This window comes from Oncorhynchus mykiss, chromosome 4 (assembly GCF_057628025.1).
Source record: "Oncorhynchus mykiss isolate SJ-2025 chromosome 4, ASM5762802v1, whole genome shotgun sequence".
Taxonomy (NCBI): domain Eukaryota; kingdom Metazoa; phylum Chordata; class Actinopteri; order Salmoniformes; family Salmonidae; genus Oncorhynchus; species Oncorhynchus mykiss.
Window position 1 is genome coordinate 4368232 of NC_143025.1, and position 25303 is coordinate 4393534.

General features: G+C 42.0%; 1 protein-coding gene and 1 long non-coding RNA gene across 2 annotated transcripts; both read right to left on the bottom strand.

Moving 5' to 3' along the window:
- Window positions 1-7351: 7351 nt before the first annotated feature.
- Window positions 7352-23823, bottom strand: LOC110491260 (E3 ubiquitin-protein ligase TRIM16). Its single transcript, XM_090230902.1, has 6 exons — window positions 23146-23823; window positions 22630-22725; window positions 18452-18685; window positions 9572-9731; window positions 9387-9446; window positions 7352-9155 (listed from the first exon to the last, which is right to left on the bottom strand). The coding sequence occupies exons 1-6, from the start codon at window positions 23740-23742 to the stop codon at window positions 8629-8631; spliced, it is 1674 nt and encodes a 557-aa protein (XP_090087028.1). The 5' UTR covers window positions 23743-23823; the 3' UTR covers window positions 7352-8628.
- LOC149983662 (uncharacterized) lies at window positions 20393-21154 on the bottom strand. The gene is made up of 2 exons (XR_016495028.1): window positions 20710-21154; window positions 20393-20425 (listed from the first exon to the last, which is right to left on the bottom strand). It is a non-coding gene; the product is annotated as an uncharacterized LOC149983662 (long non-coding RNA).
- Window positions 23824-25303: the final 1480 nt, after the last annotated feature.

Below are 25303 nucleotides of genomic sequence, written 5' to 3' on the forward strand. Positions count from 1 at the left end.
CCAGTCTGGTACAGGTGTCCTCTCCTGCTCTGGTCTGTCTCTCCCAGTCTGGTACAGGTGTCCTCTCCTGCTCTGGTCTGTCTCTCCCAGTCTGGTACAGGTGTCCTCTCCTGCTCTGGTCTGTCTCTCCCAGTCTGTTACAGGTGTCCTCTCCTGCTCTGGTCTGTCTCTCCCAGTCTGGTACAGGTGCCCTCGCCATTCTTATTTAGGATTGTTTTTAGCTCATTTAATGAGGGTTCAGCGTTGTGTTGGCTACATGTCTTAGATTGCTTAATGCTGTGTTTCTCTCTGATCAAAGATGAGGCAATAAAGGATAATGTTGCTGTTGTTCAAAGGAGAAACTACACGCCTGCTCTGTGAATGAGGAAATATATGACTGTTTCTCCCTCGAGTTTTGGGAGAAACCACACGCTTGCTCCATAAATGCACGTGAGATCTATGCACATTTCTCCCAAACAACATGGGAGAAATGGGACTCTTGCTCTGACATGTCAGGACTGTTTTCTTGGTACTGAACCGTGTCTCTGGACTTTCCACATCTCCTGAATGTTGTGGCGTTAAAGATTCTGGTGACTATGGATTGTCCTTCAAGTGCTGTCTATAAATCCACATGTTGGAACCCTCCATCTAGACTGGCCATTATCTTGCTGCTTCTACGGTCTGGAAATGTGCAATCTGACCCAGGTCCTGACTTTCTGTCCAATGAAGTAGTCAGAGCGGCCTGAAGTTTCTGCATATGAATGTAATTAGTCTGCTGCTGAAGTATGATTATGTGGATGTATGGATAAAACCTGTCCACCCTGATGTGTTTATGCTTTCTGAAACCTGGCTACAAAAATCTATTAAAAGACAAAAATATTGGCGTAAATGGTTGTAATGTTTTTGGTGCAGGTGGTCGATCTAAGGGTGGTGGTGTTGCTGTTTACGTAAAACACAAGTTCTCAGCCGTCTGACTTCTACTCAACCTCAGCAAGTTGAATATCTGTGTTTGGACCTTAACCTTGGCTCCTGTTTAAATATGGTTGTATCTTGTTGTCATAGACCATCTACTCGTGTTTAAATATGGTTGTATCTTATTGTTATAGACCATCTGCTCCTGTTTAAATATGGTTATATCTTGTTGTTACAGACCATCTGATACTGCTGGCTCTCTGGATTGTATTTTCAGATTATCACAGCATGTCAACTCTGAGTTTGTCCTGATAGGTGATCTGAATCAGGACTGGTTAACATCCAGCTCTGATCAACTCTAAATTCTATACAATACCTATAATCTCACTCAGATTGTCAACAGTGTAACGAGGTTGAACATAGTCTCCTCTGAAATCCTCTTTGATTGATTTGATATTAACCAAAACTCCTCATCTTTTTAATGCTTCTGGTATTTATGCAAATGACATAAGTGATCACTGTGCTATTGCCTGTGTGAGAGATGGTCAAATTCCTAAACATCCTCCACGTGTCATTACGAAAAGAAACAGGAAGCTCTTTGATATTCCAGGTTTTTTACATGATGTATCCAGAATAGAATGGAATTAATCCCTGATGTTGAATTAGCCTTTTCTTACTTCCACAATGCTTTCCAGGATGTACGCAATAGGCCCCTTTAAATAAATTCAGGATGAAGGGCAGAGAGAATCCCTGGTTTACTGAGGAATGTACTAAAATCATAAGGGAACTAAATGCTATGTGGGATAAAGCAAGAGGGTCTGGTTCAGCAGATGATTGGATGGCTTTTAAACGTCTGAAATATGGGTGTGGCTTTGATCTGAAAAGTGAAAGCAGACCACTACCTGAAATCTACTTCAGATCATTTAAATAATCCCTCCACATTCTGACAAGTAGTGAAAGGTTTGGAGTGAAAAGAAGATTCACAGCTTCCCAAACTATTGTTGGTCGACACAAGGTAGTAACTGAGAGAACCTCCATTCTGAAGGCCTTGAATCAGCATTTTATAGATGCAGGCAGTTTATTTGAAAAGGTCTAAATGAGCCCCCTATGAATTTACCTTCTCATCCCTGACACCCCTGTGCTCTCCTTCACCAGGCTCTCTTTCACCAGGTTATCCTTCTCATCCCTGACACCCCTGTGCTCTCCTTCACCAGGTTCTCCTTCTCATCCTTCTCTGTTTCAGAAGTGTGTAAAGCCCTGAAATAAATTGATAGAACAGAATCCCCTGTCCCTGATGAACTAGACCCCTGCTTCCTACACCTGCTGCTGACATCATTGCTCCCCCCTATATTTCTAACCTCACGCTTGACGTTCAGGAAATCCCCAAGTTATGGAAATCTGCTTTTGTACTGCCTCTCCTGAAAGGTGGAGATCCTTCGCTGCTTGACAACTATCGACCTATATCAAAAGTGTATCAAAACCGTCTGTTCTGTCAAAGGTCCTGGAGTCCTGGAGTCCTTAGTTAGTAGGTCCTGGAGTCCTGGAGTCCTTAGTTAGTAGGTCCTGGAGTCCTGGAGTCCTGGAGTCCTTAGTTAGTAGGTCCTGGAGTCCTGGAGTCCTTAGTTAGTAGGTCCTGGAGTCCTTAGTTAGAAGGTCCTGGAGTCCTTAGTTAGAAGGTCCTGGAGTCCTTAGTAGGTCCTGGAGTCCTGGAGTCCTTAGTTAGAAGGTCCTGGAGTCCTTAGTTAGAAGGTCCTGGAGTCCTTAGTTAGTAGGTCCTGGAGTCCTTAGTTAGAAGGTCCTGGAGTCCTTAGTTAGTAGGTCCTGGAGTCCTTAGTTAGAAGGTCCTGGAGTCCTGGAGTCCTTAGTTAGAAGGTCCTGGAGTCCTTAGTTAGAAGGTCCTGGAGTCCTTAGTTAGTAGGTCCTGGAGTCCTTAGTTAGAAGGTCCTGGAGTCCTTAGTTGGTAGGTCCTGGAGTCCTTAGTTAGAAGGTCCTGGAGTCCTTAGTTAGAAGGTCCTGGAGTCCTGGAGTCCTTAGTTAGTAGGTCCTGGAGTCCTTAGTTAGTAGGTCCTGGAGTCCTTCGTTAGTAGGTCCTGGAGTCCTTCGTTAGTAGGTCCTGGAGTCCTTCGTTAGTAGGTCCTGGAGTCCTTCGTTAGTAGGTCCTGGAGTCCTTAATTAGTAGGTCCTGGAGTCCTGGAGTCCTTCGTTAGTAGGTCCTGGAGTCCTGGAGTCCTTAGTTAGTAGGTCCTGGAGTCCTGGAGTCCTTAGTTAGTAGGCAGCTGAAGGCCTCAGAGAAAACAACTTATTTAATGCAGTCAGGCTTTAGGTCTGGCCACAGCACTGTTTCAGCAACATGGACGGTTTTACATGAATGCAGTCAGGCTTTAGGTCTGGACACAGCACTGTTTCAGCAACATGGAGGGTTTTACATGGATGCAGTCAGGCTTTAGGTCTGGCCACAGCACTGTTTCAGCAACATGGAGGGTTTTACATGGATGCAGTCAGGCTTTAGGTCTGGACACAGCACTGTTTCAGCAACATGGAGGGTTTTACATGGATGCAGTCAGGCTTTAGGTCTGGCCACAGCACTGTTTCAGCAACATGGAGGGTTTTACATGGATGCAGTCAGGCTTTAGGTCTGGACACAGCACTGTTTCAGCAACATGGAGGGTTTTACATGGATGCAGTCAGGCTTTAGGTCTGGACACAGCACTGTTTCAGCAACATGGAGGGTTTTACATGACATCCACTGTGCTCTTGACAAGAAGTGTGTCTGTCTTTATTGATTTGTCGAAGGCTTTTGACACTGTGGACCATGCTGTGTTAGTGTAAAGGTTAAAATGTTGTGTAATTACAGGTCATGATCTAGACTGGTTAATAAATTACCTATCAAATCATACACAATGTGTAATGGTGGATGGTTGTAAATCTGAGTCCATAGAGTTGTGCTCAGGTGTCCCGCAAGGTTCTATTTTGGGACCAATGTTGTTCCTTTTGTATATCAACAACACTGGGGATCTTAATGAAACAGCGGATGTTCATTTTTATACAGATGATACTGTTCTGTATTCAAGTGGTAGTAGTTTATCTTTGTCTTTTGAAAATGCCCAAAGAGCATTTAACATCATACAACTGAATCTGAATGATTTGAAGCTGGTTCTGAATTTCAGATGCCAGGCATGTTACTAATCATGTCATTGCTACAAGGGCTGGACACACTATACAGCAAGTCAAAGTGTACAACTATTTGGGTGAGTGGGTTGATGACAAGCTGAGCTTCACTGTTCATGTGGAGAACTTGATCAGGAAGCTCAAGCTGAAAATAGGTTTTTATTACCGGCATGAGGCTTGTTTTTCTCTGGAGGCCAGGAAGGAGCTGGTATGATGTACATTACTGGCATCAGGCTTGTTTTTCTCTGGAGGCCAGGAAGGAGCTGGTATGATGTACATTACTGGCATCAGGCTTGTTTTTCTCTGGAGGCCAGGAAGGAGCTGGTATGATGTACATTACTGGCATCAGGCTTGTTGTTCTCTGGAGGCCAGGAAGGAGCTGGTATGATGTACATTAGTGGCATCGGGCTTGTTTTTCTCTGGAGGCCAGGAAGGAGCTGGTATGATGTACATTACTGGTATCAGGCTTGTTTTTCTCTGGAGGCCAGGAAGGAGCTGGTATGATGTACATTACTGGCGGTTTTAGATTTTAGTGATGTTATATATATGCAGGCCTCAGCCACGACCCTGAGAGCACTTGATTCAGTGAATCATGCAGCCCTCAGGTTCTTTACAAATCAGAAACGTCTAACACATCATTGTGATCTCTACAGCGCTGTTGGCTGGTGGTCATTAACCTTGCGTAGGTTTAAACACTGGTATACACTGATTTATAAGGCCATATTGTAGGCTTAAACACTGGTATACACTGATTTATAAGGCCATATTTTAGGCTTAAACACTGGTATACACTGATTTATAAGGCCATATTGTAGGCTTAAACACTGGTATACACTGATTTATAAAGGTCATATTGTAGGCTTAAACACTGGTATACACTGATTTATAAGGCCATATTGTAGGCTTAAACACTGGTATACACTGATTTCTAAGGCCATATTGTAGGTTTAAACACTGATATACACTGATTTATAAGGCCATATTGTAGGTTTAAACACGGGAATACACTGATTTATATTGGGTAAAATGCCATAGTTATTTTTTAGTCAGGTCAGTAAATGAATATAAATTACGGTCCCATTCTGATTTGCTTCTAACAGAACCAAGAAGTAGAACAGGTCCTGGTGGAAATAGTTTTAGTTACTAAGCAACGTGGTTCTGGAATTCTCTCCTGAACATTTTAGAATGTGATGATCTAGTTCCGTTGGTGGAGTTTAAACACCTGATCGATGTCTATATCATAGAAGAGTGTTATTGTTTTTAGGCCAGCTGTTATTAGTCAAGATGTTTGTGTTTTTAATGTAATATGTAATTGTTGTACTGTATGTGTGTTTATAGTGTTGTTTAATGTTGTGTTAAATAAAGGTAAAATAAAAACTATAATAAAAAATCAATACAGGTACTGTATGTAGAACCATAGTAAAGACCAGTATGGACTATCAATACAGATACTGTATGTAGAACCATAGTAAAGACCAGTATGGACTATCAATACAGATACTGTATGTAGAACCATAGTAAAGACCAGTATGGACTATCAATACAGGTACTGTATGTAGAACCATAGTAAAGACCAGTATGGACTATCAATACAGATACTGTATGTAGAACCATAGTAAAGACCAGTATGGACTATCAATACAGATACTGTATGTAGAACCATAGTAAAGACCAGTATGGACTATCAATACAGGTACTGTATGTAGAACCATAGTAAAGACCAGTATGGACTATCAATACAGGTACTGTATGTGGAACCATAGTAAAGACCAGTATGGACTATCAATACAGATACTGTATGTGGAACCATAGTAAAGACCAGTATGGACTATCAATACAGATACTGTAAGTAGAACCATAGTAAAGGCCAGTATGGACTATCAATACAGGTACTGTAAGTAGAACCATAGTAAAGGCCAGTATGGACTATCAATACAGGTACTGTATGTAGAACCATAGTAAAGACCAGTATGGACTATCAATACAGGTACTGTATGTAGAACCATAGTAAAGACCAGTATGGACTATCAATACAGATACTGTATGTAGAACCATAGTAAAGTCCAGTATGGACTATCAATACAGGTACTGTATGTAGAACCATAGTAAAGACCAGTATGGACTATCAATACAGGTACTGTATGTAGAACCATAGTAAAGACCAGTATGGACTATCAATACAGGTACTGTATGTAGAACCATAGTAAAGACCAGTATGGACTATCAATACAGGTACTGTATGTAGAACCATAGTAAAGACCAGTATGGACTATCAATACAGGTACTGTATGTAGAACCATAGTAAAGACCAGTATGGACTATCAATACAGGTACTGTATGTAGAACCATAGTAAAGACCAGTATGGACTATCAATACAGGTACTGTATGTAGAACCATAGTAAAGACCAGTATGGACCATCAATACAGGTACTGTATGTAGAACCATAGTACAGACCAGTATGGACTATCAATACAGATACTGTATGTAGAACCATAGTAAAGACCAGTATGGACTATCAATACAGATACTGTATGTAGAACCATAGTAAAGACCAGTATGGACTATCAATACAGATACTGTATGTAGAACCATAGTAAAGACCAGTATGGACTATCAATACAGGTACTGTATGTAGAACAATAGTAAAGACCAGTATGGACTATCAATACAGATACTGTATGTAGAACCATAGTAAAGACCAGTATGGACTATCAATACAGATACTGTACGTCGAACCATAGTAAAGACCAGTATGGACTATCAATACAGATACTGTATATAGAACCATAGTAAAGACCAGTATGGACTATCAATACAGGTACTGTATGTAGAACCATAGTAAAGACCAGTATGGACTACCAATACAAAGTGACCATTTAGAATGAGGCCCAGTTCAATGAGAGGAAGTCTTAACATAACTGGGGGATGACAGACAGGAAGTGGGGGGGTGGAGATCTAATATATTGTTGTGCCAAACACTAAAGCATGATATTGTAATAAATCTGCACCCTATTCCCTACGTAGAACACTACTTTAGACCTGGTCAGAAGCACCATAGTGCACTACGTAGGGAATATGGAACCATTTGGAACAGAGACAGTAATTCCCCTGAACATCTTCCTCTTCCTCATCTGGTTTCTTCCAACAGCCCTTCACTCCTCCCCTCTTCCTCCCCTCCTCCCTTTTCATTCTATTCTATCAGCCACACCACTAGCTCACCTCCACACAATACATTTACAAGTTAAAGACACACCTTGGAATAAATAACAAAGGAAAACTATTACTAGATGAAGTTGAGTGTTTTTTATTATTTCCCATCACCATAAATCATATTTAATCACTGAACAGTAGCAGACCTAACTTCATCTGTTCCTGACTCTGGATAGTGGATTAAAAAGACCATCAATCTCCAATGATATTAAAGTACTATTCTGAACATTACTGATATACTGAGTGGCAAGTCAAGATATCTGCTGGTTTTATTGTTTGGTCAACACCACCACCTGCTGGACAGGTTTAATGTTGCTGGACTGAGCAGTATGGGAGGATGAAAGATGACACATTTAGGGCCGGTTTCCTGGACATCTACATTGAACATACTGTTTAGTCCAGGACTAGGATTCATCTGTGTCTGGGAAACCAGACCATATAGTTTAGTAGAAAGTAAGTGATACCAGCTTGCAGTGGGCTGACTAGTCCTGAATTGTCCTTTAGTTCCTGGACCATTTTCCATGCAGCTCCAGGTGACAGAGAACACATCAATTAGGACCGAGCCAACAAGCTGATCAATGATACTGAGGAGAATTACATAGAGACAGAGAACCAACTGAGAAAACATATCAATGGTTCTGAATGACAACCAATATACATCAACACCAGACATCATGATTCATGGAAATGTACAAGATTAAAACATTGTATTGAATTTTTATTAATAACAAATCAGTTTACAGTTTAACCAGTTCAGCTATAGACTACACCAGCATGACCAGTATCTATGTGGACCCTACTACAGTTTAACCAGCTCAGCTATAGACTACACCAGCATGACTAGTATCTATGTGGACCCTACTACAGTTTAACCAGCTCAGCTATAGACTACACCAGCATGACTAGTATCTATGTGGACCCTACTACAGTTTAACCAGCTCAGCTATAGACTACACCAGCATGACTAGTATCTATGTGGACCCTACTACAGTTTAACCAGCTCAGCTATAGACTACACCAGCATGACTAGTATCTATGTGGACCCTACTACAGTTTAACCAGCTCAGTTATAGACTACACCAGCATGACTAGTATCTATGTGGACCCTACTACAGTTTAACCAGTTCAGCTATAGACTACACCAGCATGACTAGTATCTATGTGGACCCTACTACAGTTTAACCAGCTCAGCTATAGACTACACCAGCATGACTAGTATCTATGTGGACCCTACTACAGTTTAACCAGTTCAGCTATAGACTACACCAGCATGACTAGTATCTATGTGGACCCTACTACAGTTTAACCAGCTCAGCTATAGACTACACCAGCATGACTAGTATCTATGTGGACCCTACTACAGTTTAACCAGCTCAGCTATAGCAGTACCATAGAAAATAGAATTGAAACAAAACCCAGGATAGAGGGGCTGAGTGAATGTGGTCTGGACTCTGTGGAGGAGGGTCATTGTGTCAGAGACACTGTAGAAGGACAGAGTACCTGCCTTGTGATCCAGGTACACTCCTACTCTGGAGGACTGAGGGCCTGATACTTTAGTCACAACATTATTGTGTCTGAAACAATAACCACCTCTAGAGCACTTTAAACTCCAGGACTTGTTGTTTCCAAATCCACCATCTGTCCCTGTTCTGCTGATGTCTTTATATGAGACTGCTGTATAAACAACATCACCACTCCACTCCACCTCCCAGTAACAGCGTCCAGACAGACCCTCTCTACACAGAACCTGGTACCAGTTGGTGAATCTGTCTGGATGGTCAGGATATGGTTGGACTTGGCCTGTATTGGTCACCTTTCTGTTCCCTTCAGACAGAGAGAGGAGTGTGCCTGCTGTGTTTGGGTCCATTGTGAGCTGACAGGAATCTGGGAGAAGAGCAGAGACCAATGAGGGGAGTCAGAACAATAAGTTAAGTCAGATACTGTATCTACCCTGTCTTTGATTAGAGCACAGCAGAGATCAAATCAGAGAAATATGAGGAGTCAGATAGATACCCAGTCTTTGATTAGATCTACTATTGCTATATATTTCTAGAGGGATTGTTAGGAGTGTCAGTAAAAAGAGACTGTTAGTTACTTCACAATAAAGAGACTCACATTGTAACAACTGTTCTCTGGTCTTGGGCTCTGGAGGCAGTACAACATCCACTATATTCACTACAGACACACAAACACATTGACAGAGAGAGGGAATGTTATCATCAGACCATATTCCACATGTATATGACTAGTAGGGAACTTTCAATGGTCTAAAGTTGATGTTCTTATTGTTTTCAACACACCTGTAGTGGAGATCTTGGTCCATTCTCCTTTAAGGAAGTCTTCTAGTTTCTCTCTCAGTTCAGACACAGTCTTACTCACATCTCCAAAGTACTGAAGAGGACGGACAACGATGCTGGGTAAGTCTGAAGATACACTGATACTGGAGAGAGACTGATAACTCTGGAGAGAGAGAGAGAGAGACTGATAACTCTGGACAGAGAGAGGGAGGGAGAGAGAGACTGATACCTCTGGAGAGAGAGAGAGAGAGAGACTGATAACTCTGGAGAGAGAGAGACAGAGAGAGAGAGAGACTGATAACTCTGGAGAGAGAGAGAGAGAGAGAGAGAGAGAGAAAGTTCCGGAGTTCCAAATTGAGCAGCTGCTGAAAAATGAGCTCCTGTATATATTGAGATTTAAATGGTTTTTTAGAGTGAAGTACATCGAAAAAATCAAAAGAAAACTGCAAGACTCAATAGAAGACAATACAAGCAACAAACCAAAAAGACAGGATTTTGAAAAAGTAACTATTTTTCATAAAATTATACAGTTATCTTAGCTAGCTGAATTGTTAGCTGAATTGTTTACATGTTGCTAAGCAGTTGCTAGGGACTCTCCTGGAAGAAGCTAGCTAGCTTACAAAGAATAACAAAAAAAATATCTAGTTAACAGAAGAAAGGAAGACAAAATAAGGACAAAATAAGGACAGAAGAAAAAGGAAAAGAAAAAAGGACAACAAAGTGAAACAGTCCTCTGAAGAAACAAGAGAGCATTATACAAGAAACAGCACTTCTATTGCAACATTGTAGCCAACATCACCAGCGTTGCTATGGAAATTGTTTACCCACCAGACATCCAAACAGAGAAAGCTAAGAAAAGTTTCAAAGGTTTGTTGATGGGACAGAACCATGAATGCCTGTTTGCAGATCTTACCAGTTACAAAACAAGAGCAAATTTAATTTTTAATACCAATCGAGGGAACATATGGAAAAAGGTTATTTGCAACCATTTCCCTTTCTCAAAAAAGAGGGGCATCAGCCAAGGATGTCAGATCAGCATTTTTGAAGAAGCTGACCAGAGCAACACATATCAAACAGTAAACTTATATAATAATGGAACTGTATTGATACAAGGCAATGATTCAAGCCTCCAGGCTTTTGAGAATAGGTTTGCTACCCTAAAAGAAGACGCTGACATCATCTCAGAAAATGAGGAAAAAGTCAAGGAGGGAGATGGAGAAAAGCAGACCCCAATGGTCTCTGTGACCCAGCAGGAAGCCCTCAACGTCCCTTTACCTACCTCACCTGCAGCAGACAGAGTCAAGGACATGACAATTTCAATAAGAACACCTGCTATGCAACGTTTCCACAACACCCTCTCTCTAGTCGAAGCAGAGGTCATAGAACTCAGAGAGAAGAAGCTTCAAGAGGAGGACACTGTCCAGAAACTCAAAGAAGAGATGAAACAGTTCAGGGAGGAGAGCAGAGCATCCATAGCTAAATTAGAAAGCAGAATGGACAAGCTGAGTCAGACAAATGATGACCTCAGAGACCATCTGAGCACAACTAGAAAGGAGCTCGAACAAAAAGAGAGGTACATTGACACCCTCAACCGGCAGAGAGTCATTGTGTCCTCTGCATCTAGAAAACATGTCCACCAGCTTGGTACAACACAAGCAGAACCTGAGACCAGCATGGCCTCCACTACACAGCCGGATGACACTGCACCAGCCTACCAGTCTGCTCCAGCCCAGGTCAACCTACCAGCCTCTCAGTCTGCTCCAGCCCAGGTCAACCTACCAGCCTCCCAGTCTGCTCCAGCCCAGGTCAGAATACCAGCCTCCCAGTCTGCTCCAGCCCAGGTTAACCTACCAGCCTCCCAGTCTGCTCCAGCCCAGGTCAACCTACCAGCCTCCCAGTCTGCTCCAGCCCAGGTCAGAATACCAGCCTCCCAGTCTGCTCCAGCCCAGGTTAACCTACCAGCCTCCCAGTCTGCTCCAGCCCAGGTCAGAATACCAGCCTCCCAGTCTGCTCCACCCAGACAATCACCCACAACTGCAATTCTAATTGATTCAAATGGGAAGTTCTTAGTCCAGGAAAGATTATTCCCTAGACACCAGGTGTATAAGTTCTGGTGTCCTACAACTGAGAGTGCAATGCAGCTACTCAGTCAGACCAGGATTGACACCCCTGACAACATCATCATCCACACTGGCACAAACGACCTTCATGCCAAAGGTGAAAATGTATCTGGGGCAGTGAGAAGAGTGGCAGAACGGGCACAGGCTATGTTCCCAACAACCAATATAGTTGTGTCCACCCTCCTACCAAGAAAAGACTTCCCAGAAAAGTTGATCGACAAAATAAATCAACAGATCACTGTGGACTGTGCCTCACTGCTCAACGTCAGAACGGCTCACCACCCCACTCTGACATGTCAACACTTATATGATAATATACATCTTGATCAGGACAGTATCAGAACCTTTGCCAAGGACCTAAAAGATGCAACACTTGCCAGGGACCCACACACCCATCACCCCAGCAACAAAGGTCCCCCGCCCCACCTTCTGAAACAACAGTACCTCCACCATCCCGAGGAGAAAAGAGCCAGACATGGCTTATTACAGCACAGCTCTACTAGACCAGGCCCAACACAGCACAGCTCTACTAGACCCGGCCCATCACAACACAGCTCTACTAGACCTGGCCCATCACAACAAAGCTCTACTAGACCTGGCCCATCACAACACAGCTCTACTAGACCTGGCCCATCACAACACAGCTCTACTAGACCTGGCCCATCACAACAAAGCTCTACTAGACCCGGCCCATCACAACACAGCTCTACTAGACCCGGCCCATCACAACACAGCTCTACTAGACCCGGCCCATCACAACACAGCTCTACTAGACCCGGCCCATCACAACACAGCTCTACTAGACCCGGCCCATCACAACACAGCTCTACTAGACCTGTCCCATCACAACACAGCTCTACTAGACCCAGCCCATCACAACACAGCTCTGACCACTACTCCAGGGTCGGTCAGAACACTGCCCTTCAGGGAAGTAGACCACATGATGCAGTCCACACCATGTATCAATTAGATCGTCAGCCTACATATGCTGAGGTAACCTCTGGCAGAAGACCCCTAGAACAATCAGAGATAGGAGAGGTGCGCCAACTACTGCAACTAATATGCAGACTACTGAGCTAGACAGTCCCTTTAATTCACACACGGGCACGCACGCGCACACACACACACACAAACACACAGGGTTGCAGATTGCACATAACATAAGTACAATGCAATCTTATTCCATTCTTATTCATTTGTTTACAAATATTCCTAAATGTATTGACACCGGTATTATAATAATTATTATATGTAATGGTGTGTGTGTGTGTGTGTGTGCGCGTGTGTGTGTATGTATGTATGTATGTGTGTATATGTGTATGTGCATGTATGTGTGTATATATATATATATATATATATATATATATATATATGTATGTGTATGTGTATATATATGTATATATATATGTATGTATGTATGTGTGTGTGTGTGTGTGTGTATGTGTGTGTGTGTGTGTGTGTATGTATGTATGTATGTATGTGTGTATATGTATATGTATGTATATATGTGTATGTATGTGTATGTGTATGTATATATATATGTATATATATATGTATGTGTATGTATATATGTATGTATATATGTATGTATATATGTGTATATGTGTATATGTGTATGTATATATATGTATATATACATATTTTATTTTTTTTGTTTTTTTCGATGTACTTTACTCAAACCAGTGAATATCACTTATTATAAATGAGATCATTAACTATCAGCTCTTGGAATATCCAGGGCCTATACTCTTCACATTTTGGTTATAAAACAACTAATCCAGAATTGATTAAAAACATCAAGGGACAGGACATCATAATCCTACTGGAAACATGGTGTCGTGGAGACATAGATACTCAGTGTCCCTCAGGCTATAGAGAAAGTTTACTACCATCAATCAAACATAAAAATGTTAAACGGGGCCGAGACTCAGGTGGAATCATCATTTGGCATAAGCAGGACTTAGCAATGAATGAAATGAAAAAAGGTACCACTCACATTTGGCTAAAACTTAACAAAGGTACAATCTATTGTGACAATGATGTATACATATGTGCAGCTTATGCTCCTCCTTCAGATTCATCATATTATGATGATCAGTTTTTTGACAATCTCCAGACAGAAATCATTACATTTCAGGCGCAGGGTAAAGTGCTTCTTTGTGGAGATTTCAATGCAAGAACAGGTTCTGAGCCTGACTACACTGATGCGGGAGGTAACCACCACATATTTGGACACCCCTCCTTGTACAGTAGCCCTATTATAAATAATAGAAACAGTCCTGACCAAATACTGAACAAAAATGGAAAAGAGTTAGTACATCTCTGTCGAGCCTTAGGCCTGTACATGCTTAATGGTAGAATCAGAGGGGACTCTTTAGGTCAGTTTACTTACTGCTCAGCTCTTGGGACAAGTGTAGTCGATTATGCCATCACTGACATTGACCCCTCCTCCATTAGTGCATTCACTGTCAGACCACAGACACCATTGTCAGATCACAGTCAGATCAACGTGTTTCTGAAGAAATTAACCGGCAATATTCATTCAAAAAAACAGCCCAATAAACTTTACAACATAAACCAATCGTTCAGATGGGCTCCAAACAGTGCAGAGGCATTCATTGAAACATTGAACTCAAATGAAATGATGAACTCTATACAGTTTTTCAATAACTCACAGTACCAAAACAATAAAGATGGTGTCAATTCAGCTACCCAAAACATCAACTGCATATTCCAAAAAGCAGCATCGAAAGCAAATTTGAGAAAACCAAAGCAATGCAACATCAGAAGCAAAAATCAAAATGTTACTGACAAATGGTTTGATAATGAATGTAAAACAATTAGAAAACACCTAAGACAAATGTCAAACAAAAAACATAAGCAGCAAAACAACCCAGAGCTACGATATGAATACTTTGAAACTCTGAAACAGTATAAACAAACACTGAAATGCAAGAAATTGAATTATACCAACAAGACACTTGATGAAATTGAAAACGCAATTGACCAAAATCAGTTCTGGGACATGTGGAACAATTTAAGCACAACAAAGCCACAAGAATTAGCCATACAAGATGTAGGAATTTGGAAAACTTACTTTGATAATCTATACAAAAACATCCCACAAAAAGACTTAAACCAGAACCAATTAGAAATTAAAGAAAAATTGAACATCCTGGAATCAGTCATTAAAAACAACCAAAATCCATTAGATTACCCAATAACCCAACAAGAACTAAATGAAAAGCTAAAATCTATTAAATCAAAAAAGGCTTGTGGTGTAGACAACATCAGAAATGAAATGCTGAAAAACAGCACACCTGAGTTGCAAAATGCTGTGCTTAAATTGTTCAACATGGTTTTAACTTCTGGCTGCTTCCCTGATGTCTGGAACCAGGGGCTCATCTCCCCTATCCACAAAAGTGGAGACAAATCAGACCCCAATAATTACAGGGGAATTTGCGTCAACAGTAACTTGGGAAAGATTTTCTGTAGCATTTTGAATTCAAGAATTCAAACCTTTCTTCAAGAAAAAAATGTAATAAGTAAATGTCAAATTGGCTTTCTCCCTAACCATCGCACTACTGACCATATATACACCTTACACACACTAATTAATAAACACGTCCACCAAAAAAAAGAGGGCAAAATCTTTGCTTGCTTTATTGACTTTAAAAAAGCATTTGATTCGATTTGGCACGAAGGGCTATTCTACAAAATTCTACAAAGTGGGCTTGGTGGTAAGGTGTATGACTTAATAAAATGTATGTACACAGAAAATAAGTGTGCAATAAAATTCAAAAACCAAAGAACAGAATTTTTTTCACAATGTCGAGGTGTGAGACAAGGCTGCAATTTGAGTCCAAATCTTTTCAACATTTATATCAATGAATTAGCAGACATGTTGGACCAATCTCCAGCCCCAGGACTCACACTATTTGACACAGAGGTGAAATACCTGCTATATGCTGATGACTTGGTACTTCTATCACCAACCAAAGAAGGTCTTCAACAAAACATTAATATTCTGGAGCAATATTGCCATAATTGGGCCCTGGCAGTAAATTTCCAAAAAACTAAAATCATGATTTTCCAAAAAAAAACCAGATGTCAGAAACAAAAATGTAAATTCACCCTGAACAACACCTTAATTGAACACACAAAAAATTACACCTACCTTGGTCTGACCATATCTGCATCGGGAAACTTTAATATGGCAGTGAAGGCACTCAAAGAAAAAGCCCGCAGAGCAATGTATGCAATAAAAATGAAATTATTCAAAATCAACATCCCAATTAGAATTTGGACTAAAATATTTGACAGTGTAATCCTACCAATAGCACTTTATGGAAGTGAGGTTTGGGGGCCACTCAATAAACTGGATTTTAAAATGTGGGACAAACATCCAATTGAAACCCTACATGCAGAATTCTGTCGGAAAATTCTACAAGTCCAGAGAAATACACCAACTAATGCATGTAGGGCAGAATTGGGCCGTTTTCCAGTAATAATGAAAATACAGAAAAGATCATTAAAATTTTGGCTACATCTAAATTCAAGTCCAAATTCGAGTCTGCAATTTAAAGCACTTCAAGCCCAAGAGCTGAGCCCAGAAACGAGCCCTCTCAGTCAGCTGGTGTTGGACCTCACCAATCAAGCTGACACCAGCACTGCTTCAAAAGAAAGAATTCCAATAAACAAAATCATGAACCAATCAAAGGAATCATACTTACAATACTGGAAAAACGAAACAAAATCCCAAAGCCGACTAAATTGCTATCTGACCCTAAACAGAGAATATGAATTGGCTGATTATCTCTACTCTGTCAGAGATACGAAGCAGAGACAGATCCTTACCAAGTACAGGCTGAGTGACCACCGATTGGCAATAGAAACCGGCAGACATAAAAAGACATGGCTACCCAAAGAGGAGCGTGTATGTGGTCACTGCATGACAGGGGAGGTAGAGACAGAGATGCACTTTCTCCTTTACTGTGATAAATATTCCTCACAAAGAGATTCATTATTCACAGAAATGACTACATATATTCCACATTTTTACAAATTGAACCCAGAGGAAAAACTAAGAATACTCATGGGCGAAGGAGCAATGGCTCCTCTTGCAGCCAAATATGTATTTTCCTGCCATAGCCTGAGGGACACTGAATAATAACATCTGCATAGTAAACAGTAACTTACTTATTATTACTATTATTGTTATTACTATAATTATTAATGTTTACTGTAGACTGTTACCATTTTATTGTATTTATTTTTGTATTATTATTTACTACCATTTTATATTATTATTTGCTATCATTTACAATTTTGTTACAATGTATATTGTATACATTGTTGCTTTGGCAATATTGACACAATGTTTTTCATGCCAATAAAGCAGCTTGAATTTGAATTTGAATTTGAATTTGAGAGAGAGAGAGAGAGAGAGAGAGAGAGACTGATAACTCTGGAGAGAGAGAGAGAGACAGAGAGAGACTGATAACTCTGGAGAGAGAGAGAGAGAGAGAGAGAGAGAGAGAGAGAGAGAGAGAGACTGATACCTCTGGAGAGAGAGAGAGAGAGAGAGAGAGAGAGAGAGACTGATAACTCTGGAGAGAGAGAGAGAGAGAGACAGAGAGAGAGAGAGACTGATAACTCTGGAGAAAGAGAGGGAGAGAGAGAGAGAGACTGATAACTCTGGACAGAGAGAGAGACACAGAGAGGGGCTGAGAGAGAGCAAGGGACTGAAAGAGAGTTTGAGGGAGAGAGGGAGAGAGAGGGAGGGACAGAGGGGGAGAGAGGGAGTGACAGATATAGCGAGAGAGAGAGAGAGAGAGGGACGGAGAGAGAGAGAGAGAGAGAGAGAGGGACAGACAGAGAGAGAGAGAGGGACGGACGGACAGAGAGAAAGAGAGAGGGACGGACAGAGAGAGAGGGACAAACGGAGACAGAGAGAGAGAGGGACGGTCGGACAGAGAGAGAGAGAGAGGGACGGACAGAGAGAGAGAGACGGACAGAGAGAGAGAGAGAGAGGGACGGACAGAGAGAGAGAGAGGGACGGACAGAGAGAGAGGGACGGACAGAGAGAGAGAGAGAGGGACGGACGGACAGAGAGAGAGGGACGGACAGAGAGAGAGGGACGGACAGAGAGAGAGGGACGGACAGAGAGAGAGAGAGAGGGACGGACGGACAGAGAGAGAGGGACGGACAGAGAGAGAGGGACGGACAGAGAGAGAGAGAGGGACCGACAGAGAGAGAGAGAGGGACGGACAGAGAGAGAGAGAGGGACGGACAGAGAGAGAGGGAGGGACAGACAGAGAGAGAGGGACGGACAAAGAGAGATGGACGGTCAGAGAGAGAGCGGGACAGACAGGGAGAGAGAGGGATGGACAGAGAGAGAGAGACGGACAGAGAGTGAGGGAAAGACAGAGAGAGAGGGAAAGACAGAGAGAGAGGGACAGACAGAGAGATAGAGGGATGGACAGAGAGAGAGAGACGGACAGAGAGAGAGAGGGACGGACAGAGAGAGAGGGAGAGATGGACGGACAGAGAGAGAGAGAGAGGGACGGACAGAGAGATAGAGGGATGGACAGAGAGAGAGAGACGGACAGAGAGAGAGAGACGGACAGAGAGAGAGAGGGACGGGCAGAGAGAGAGGGAGAGATGGACGGACAGAGAGAGAGAGAGGACAACATAATTATTGAGATGAATAGTTTCACATGAAGTTAATTTCATATCACATGTAACAAGACAGTTTAGTTACCTGGAGGAAATGGATGTGATCCTCTGTGTGTGAGAGCTGCTCCAGCTCAGTGCTTCTCTTCCTCAGCTCAGCTATCTCCTGCTTCAGTTGCTCCAGGAGTCCTTCAGCTTGACTCACTTGAGCCTTCTCTTGGGCTCTGATCAGCTCCTTCACCTCAGAGCTCCTTCTCTCAATGGAGCGGATCAGCTCAGTAAAGATCTGATCACTGTCCTCCACTGCTGACTGTGCAGAGCGCTAGAGAGAGAGAGAGACAGAGAGAGAGAGAGAGAGAGAGAGAGAGAGAGAGAGTGTGAGAGAGAGAGAGACAGAGAGAGAGAGAGAGAGAGAGAGAGAGAGAGAGGGACAGAGAGAGAGAGACAGAGAGAGAGAGACAGAGAGAGAGAGACAGAGAGAGAGACACAGAGAGAGAGAGATAGAGAGAGAGAGAGAGACAGAGAGAGGGAGAGGGAGAGAGAGAGAGAGAGAGAGAGACAGAGACAGAGAGAGAGAAAGACAGTAGGTTCAGTAGCCTCTCTGCACCTCATTGAGTCAGGTCCACCAGGACTTGTCCTCCCTCCTGGACAGACAGGTACAGAACACCTCTTGGTCCTGCTCTACTCTCCTCCCTCCTGGACAGACATGTACAGAACACCTCTTGGTCCTGCTCTACTCTCCTCCCTCCTGGACAGACAGGTACAAAACACCTCTTGGTCCTGCTCTACTCTCCTCCCTCCTGGACAGACAGGTACAGAACACCTCTTGGTCCTGCTCTACTCTCCTCCCTCCTGGACAGACAGGTACAGAACATATCTTGGTCCTGCTCTACTCTCCTCCCTCCTGGACAGACAGGTACAGAACACCTCTTGGTCCTGCTCTACTCTCCTCCCTCCTGGACAGACAGGTACAGAACACCTCTTGGTCCTGCTCTACTCTCCTCCCTCCTGGATAGACAGGTACAGAACACCTCTTGGTCCTGCTCTACTCTCCCCCCTCCTGGACAGACAGGTACAGAACACCTCTTGATCCTGCTCTACTCTCCTCCCTCCTGGACAGACAGGTACAGAACATCAGCCTCTCTTTTCCGGGCAAGAAAGTTTCTGTCCACCAACATGTCTTCTGTTTTGACATCAATACCGTAGTTCTTGGTAAACTCAGTTCAGCATGATGTATCTAGGAAGTTGTTTGAGTTTTATTTTAGTTTTACTATTGAGAGTTCCCTCTATTTGTGTTTTCACTAGATTCATCATTGGCACGGAAAGAGAGTCCCTGTCTTCCTTACATTGATGTGACCACAACAATTCTCCTCAGATACTCCCTTCTCTCTGCAATATCACCAGCATGGTCAGATGTTCAAAACCTGAGCAATGTTCCCATGATTGATAGTTTCCTGGTAGCTTTGCCACAACACTGTCTCTGTGTGTTTGTGCCATCTCATGTTTGACAAAGATAAAATAAGATTTTTTCCAATTTTTGCAGCCATTACTGACAAAATAGTCAAATGTAATGTTTTTTACCAAAAACTCTACATGGAAAGCAGAAAGCTGTGATCAATTAAATACAACGTTAACTAGATATTATCTGTGTCATTTATAGCCTGGCACAGATAGTAAAACTACATTAAATACAACGTTAACTAGATATTATCTGTGTCATTTATAGCCTGACACAGATAGTAAAACTACTGTAGCGACCCGCACAGACAGCTGTGTGTTATGTGTTCGGCTAGTAGGTGGTTGTGTTGTACTTACCAGTTCCCAGTGTTCGCGGGGTCCGACATGCCAATCAACCTGCTATCTGCCAATCACAGGAATGCCTGGGATGTTCTGATGCCGGGCATCCTGGTGGTTGGCGGAGTGGCGTGGAGGGGGCGGGGCATTGGAAGTTAAGGTTCAGCCTTTGTTCTCTCTCTTACGTCTGGGCTTCACAAGAGAAGGTCCCGATTGGCTTGTGGGGTATCTTTCATTTATTTGGCGTGAGCTAAGGCCAAACAGTAGCCTGTGTAAAGTTGCTAATAAACCGTCAATCCGTAACTCAATCCTCTGTCTGGACAATTGTTCCTTTATGATCTAGTCAGGTCATTACACTACATTAAATACAACGTTAACTAGATATCATCGCCACATAACTTATGTCGAATTTAAAAGACACCGTTACCGTTAGTAACGTCTGTTACACTGTAACTTACAGGCAGCCTCACATAAAAACCTATTGGTTAACAAAGCTTTGATTATGACCAAAGTCTATAGTAGTGAAAACTCTCTCTCTCTATTCTAACTTACCACACATTCACATCACTGCCTCGACATGAATGTGTCCTGTCAGAGCCGTTTCCTGTCCGTTAACTGTTAACAGTCTCGAGCCACAGCTTAACCAATGAGCTACAAGGAGGACTGACAGTCACGAGCGGTGCAGCAGCCTCTGCAGCAGCAGCCTCCCCCGGGTCCTAGTGCCCGCCCGGTAAGACGGTTAAGATGCGATGGAACGGTTGACGGAGAGAAAATAAATCACAGAGAAAATATATTGACTGATATATTGAATTGTTTAGGGAAGCTTTAGCTTTGGCTTTAATACATTCTGAAAATACTTGAAAACCAAAAGAGAAAAGAATAGTAGCCCTCCTCAGGAACAACAAAACCCTCACAGACCAACTTCTTCTTCTATGATATAATGGAGGTCCTCAAATCTTATTGTAGGGATATGGAGGCGTCTCGTGTGGCCAATAGCCTGGGGAAATGCATAGCGCCAAATTCAAATAATATGCGATAAAACTCAAACTTTCATTAAATCACACATGCAGGGTACTCAATTAAAGCTACACTCGTTGTGAATCCAGCCAACATGTCCGATTTTAAAAATGCTTTTTGGCGAAAGCATGAGAAGCTATTATCTGATAGCATGCACCCCCCCTGAACCACCTGAACGAGATGTAAACAAAAGAATTAGCGTAGCCGGCGCTACACAAAACGCTGAAATAAAATATAAAACATGCCTTACCTTTGACGAGCTTCTTTGTTGGCACTCCAATATGTCCCATAAACATCACAATTGGTCCTTTTTTCGATTAATTCCGTCCATGTATACCCACAATGTCCATTTATAAAGCCCGTTTTGATCCAGAAAAAAATAGCTTTCCAAAACGCGACGTCACTACAAAACATTTCAAAAGTTGCCTATAAACTTTGCCAAAATATTTCAAACTACTTTTGTAATCCAACTTTAGGTATTTTTAAACGTTAATAATCGATCAAATTGTTGACGGGTTGATCTGTATTCAATAACAGCAAGTCAACAATACATGCACGATATTCTCTCTTACATAATCCACAGTGTAACCTCTGCCTCTTCTTCATTTCACCAATTATTAACTTCAACCCAATTCCAAAGACTGGTGACATCCTGTGGAAGTTGTAGGAACTGTAAACTGGGCGCTATCTAATTTCCCTTGACAAAGACAATTCAGGGAACTGCCAGAGGGATTTATTTTTTTCTGAACAGTTTTTCCTTGGGGTTTTGCCTGCTACATAAGTTCTGTTATAGTCACAGACATGATTGAACCCGTTTTAGAAACTTCAGAGTGTTTTCTATCCACACATACTAATCATATGCATATACTATATTCCTGGCATGAGTAGCAGGAAGTTGAAATTTTGCACGCTTTTTATCAAAAAGTAGAAACCCATCCTTTAAGAGGTGCATAGCGCCACCTACTGGGCTGGAGTGTGTTCAATCACGATTTACACCCCTCTAAATCCTCCTACCTAACTCAGTACTTCTGAGAAAATAAAAGAGTCCTACTAACTTCTAATAGTCCCTCCCCCATCCCCCAAATCCCTTCCAAGTGTAATGTTTACTGTTCATTTCTGATTGTTAATTTCACTTTTGTTTATTGTCTATTTCACTTGCTTTGGCAATGTAAACATATATTTCCATGCCAATAAAGCCCTATGAATTGAATTAAATTGAGAGAGAGACAGTTCCATTTTAATGTATAGGGGACATGAGTCAGTCATGGTTCCTCATGGTTATGTGATGAGGCAGCCCAGTTGGTTACATGAACCAGTCTATTCTCTGATAGGGGTCCAGACAGCCTGTTCCCAACAGTGGGATCAGTGGGATTGGATAGGGGTCCCTCTCTCTCTCTCTCTCTGACTGGAGGAGAGAAGTGAAATGGTGTGTCTCCTCTGGTCAACAATACTCACCTTGAGAGACTCCACAGCCTGTTGGAGCTCCTTCAGCTCCTTCTCTCTCTCCTGGAATCTCTGCTGGACCTTCTGCTGACTCATCCCCAGCTGCCTCTGTGGAGAATCACTCTTCAATGAGCTATCAAGCTTTATTAGTCCAGTAGATCAATAGTATAGTAATGTGACATAGGACCCATAGAGAGGAAGGTCGACAATCCTGAAGTCCCTTTACAATATTATATTATGTTGCTATGTGAATGATTATAGTTTTTATGGTAGGCCTACATGTATCAAGGGGTTGAGACTGAACTTTGGACTCATAAAAGGCCATTCAAAATGATAATAGTGTTTGACTTTAGAAAATGGTGATACATTTGTAACAAACTCAATATACTCAAGGTTTGTGTTCATATTTGTGGATCCATTTCATATTGTATATAATATAATGATCTCATATTCAAATAGATTTAGTTCCTACTGTATCTTTAATTCTTTGTTTATCAGACAGCCACCAACAAGTTGTTCTGGTCTTACCTGTTTCTCAGTCCTCTCTGCTGCAGCTGACACTGTATCATGGCCTTTATGGTCATCCATTGTACACAGATAACAGATACACTGCTGATCGGTACGACAGTAAACCTCCAGCAGTTTGTCATGATGAGAGCAGATCTTCTCCTGTAGTTGTGCCGTGGCTTTGACCAGCTTGTGCTTCTTCAATGCAGGAAATTCATAGTGAGGTTGGAGGTGAGTCTCACAGTAAGAGGCCAGACACACCAGACAGGACATGAGGGCTTTCTGCTTTCTGGTCCCAGTGCAGAAATCACACGCCACATCTCCAGGTCCAGCATAGCACAGAGCAGGAGGGGGAGCAGCCTGGAGTCCTGTCTTCTTCAGTTTCTCAACCACCTCAGCCAACATGTTATTTTTCATCAGCATAGGCCTTGTAGGGAAGGTATGTCTGCACTGAGGACAGCTATAGACCCCTTTCAGATCATCCTGATCCCAGCAGCCCTCAATACAGCTCCTACAATAACTGTGTCCACAGGCAGTAGTGACCGGCTCCTTCAGTAGATCCAGACAGACAGAACAACAGAACTGGTCCTGGTCCAGCAGAACTCCCTGTTGAGCCATTTGGACGGTTGTTCACTCTCACACAGACAGACGACACAGAGACTCAGATCAGTTTCGTTTCCTCAGAAGAGAGTTTCTGGGAAGGGGAAGGGGAGGGACTTTCTGGTTCTGCCAGAGGGGTGGGGTTAGAAGGAGGGAGGGGTTAGAGGAATGGAGGAAGAGAGAGAGGAACTGCATGCAACAGCAAGAGGGAGACAAATAGTTTTGTTCCAAGTTTAGAGCCCTTAAGAAATACTAAAGAAAACAACTTTGTTAGAATATATGAAGGGTAACAGTTTCTATGAAGTACGTATGTATCATTATTTTAATGACCTTTATAATGCCTTATAATACACCTATGTGTTGTAATTAATCAATAAGGACTGAGGAGGTGTGGTATATAGTTAATATACAGTACCACAGATAAGGACTGAGGAGGTGTGGTATATAGTTAATATACAGTACCACAGATAAGGACTGAGGAGGTGTGGTATATAGTTAATATACAGTACCACAGATAAGGACTGAGGAGGTGTGGTATATAGTTAATATACAGTACCACAGATAAGGACTGTTCTTAGACAAGACACAACGAGGATTGAGAATTATCTAACACTTTAAAAAACACAATCAAATGTTATTTTATTGGTCGAATACACATATTTATCAGATGTTATTGCGCGTGTAGTGAAATGCTTGTGTTTCTAGCTCCAACAGGGCAGTAATATCTAACAATGCTTGTGTTTCTAGCTCCAACAGTGCAGTAATATCTAACAATGCTTGTGTTTCTAGCTCCAACAGGGCAGTAATATCTAACAATGCTTGTGTTCCTGGCTCCAACAGGGCAGTAATATCTAACAATGCTTGTGTTTCTAGCTCCAACAGGGCAGTAATATCTAACAATGCTTGTGTTCCTGGCTCCAACAGGGCAGTAATATCTAACAATGCTTGTGTTTCTCGCTCACAGAGGGCAAATCTAAAAAGTAAAAGAAAATATTAGGACAAGCATTGATAGATATTATATATATATACATAAGAAGTGGACAGTAGTAGTTAAATAGGACAGGTCTTGACTAGAATACAGTATATACATATGAAGTGGACAGTAGTAGTTATATAGGACAGGCCTTGACTAGAATACAGTATATACATATGAAGTGGACAGTAGTAGTTAAATAGGACAGGCCTTGACTAGAATACAGTATATACATATGAAGTGGACAGTAGTAGTTAAATAGGACAGGCCTTGACTAGAATACAGTATATACATATGAAGTGGACAGTAGTAGTTAAATAGGACAGGCCTTGACTAGAATACAGTATATACATATGAAGTGGACAGTAGTAGTTAAATAGGACAGGCCTTGACTAGAATACAGTATATACATATGAAGTGGACAGTAGTAGTTAAATAGGACAGGCCTTGACTAGAATACAGTATATACATATGAAGTGGACAGTAGTAGTTAAATAGGACAGGCCTTGACTAGAATACAGTATATACATATGTAGTGGAAAGTAGTAGTTAAATAGGACAGGTCTTGACTAGAATACAGTATATACATATGAAGTGGACAGTAGT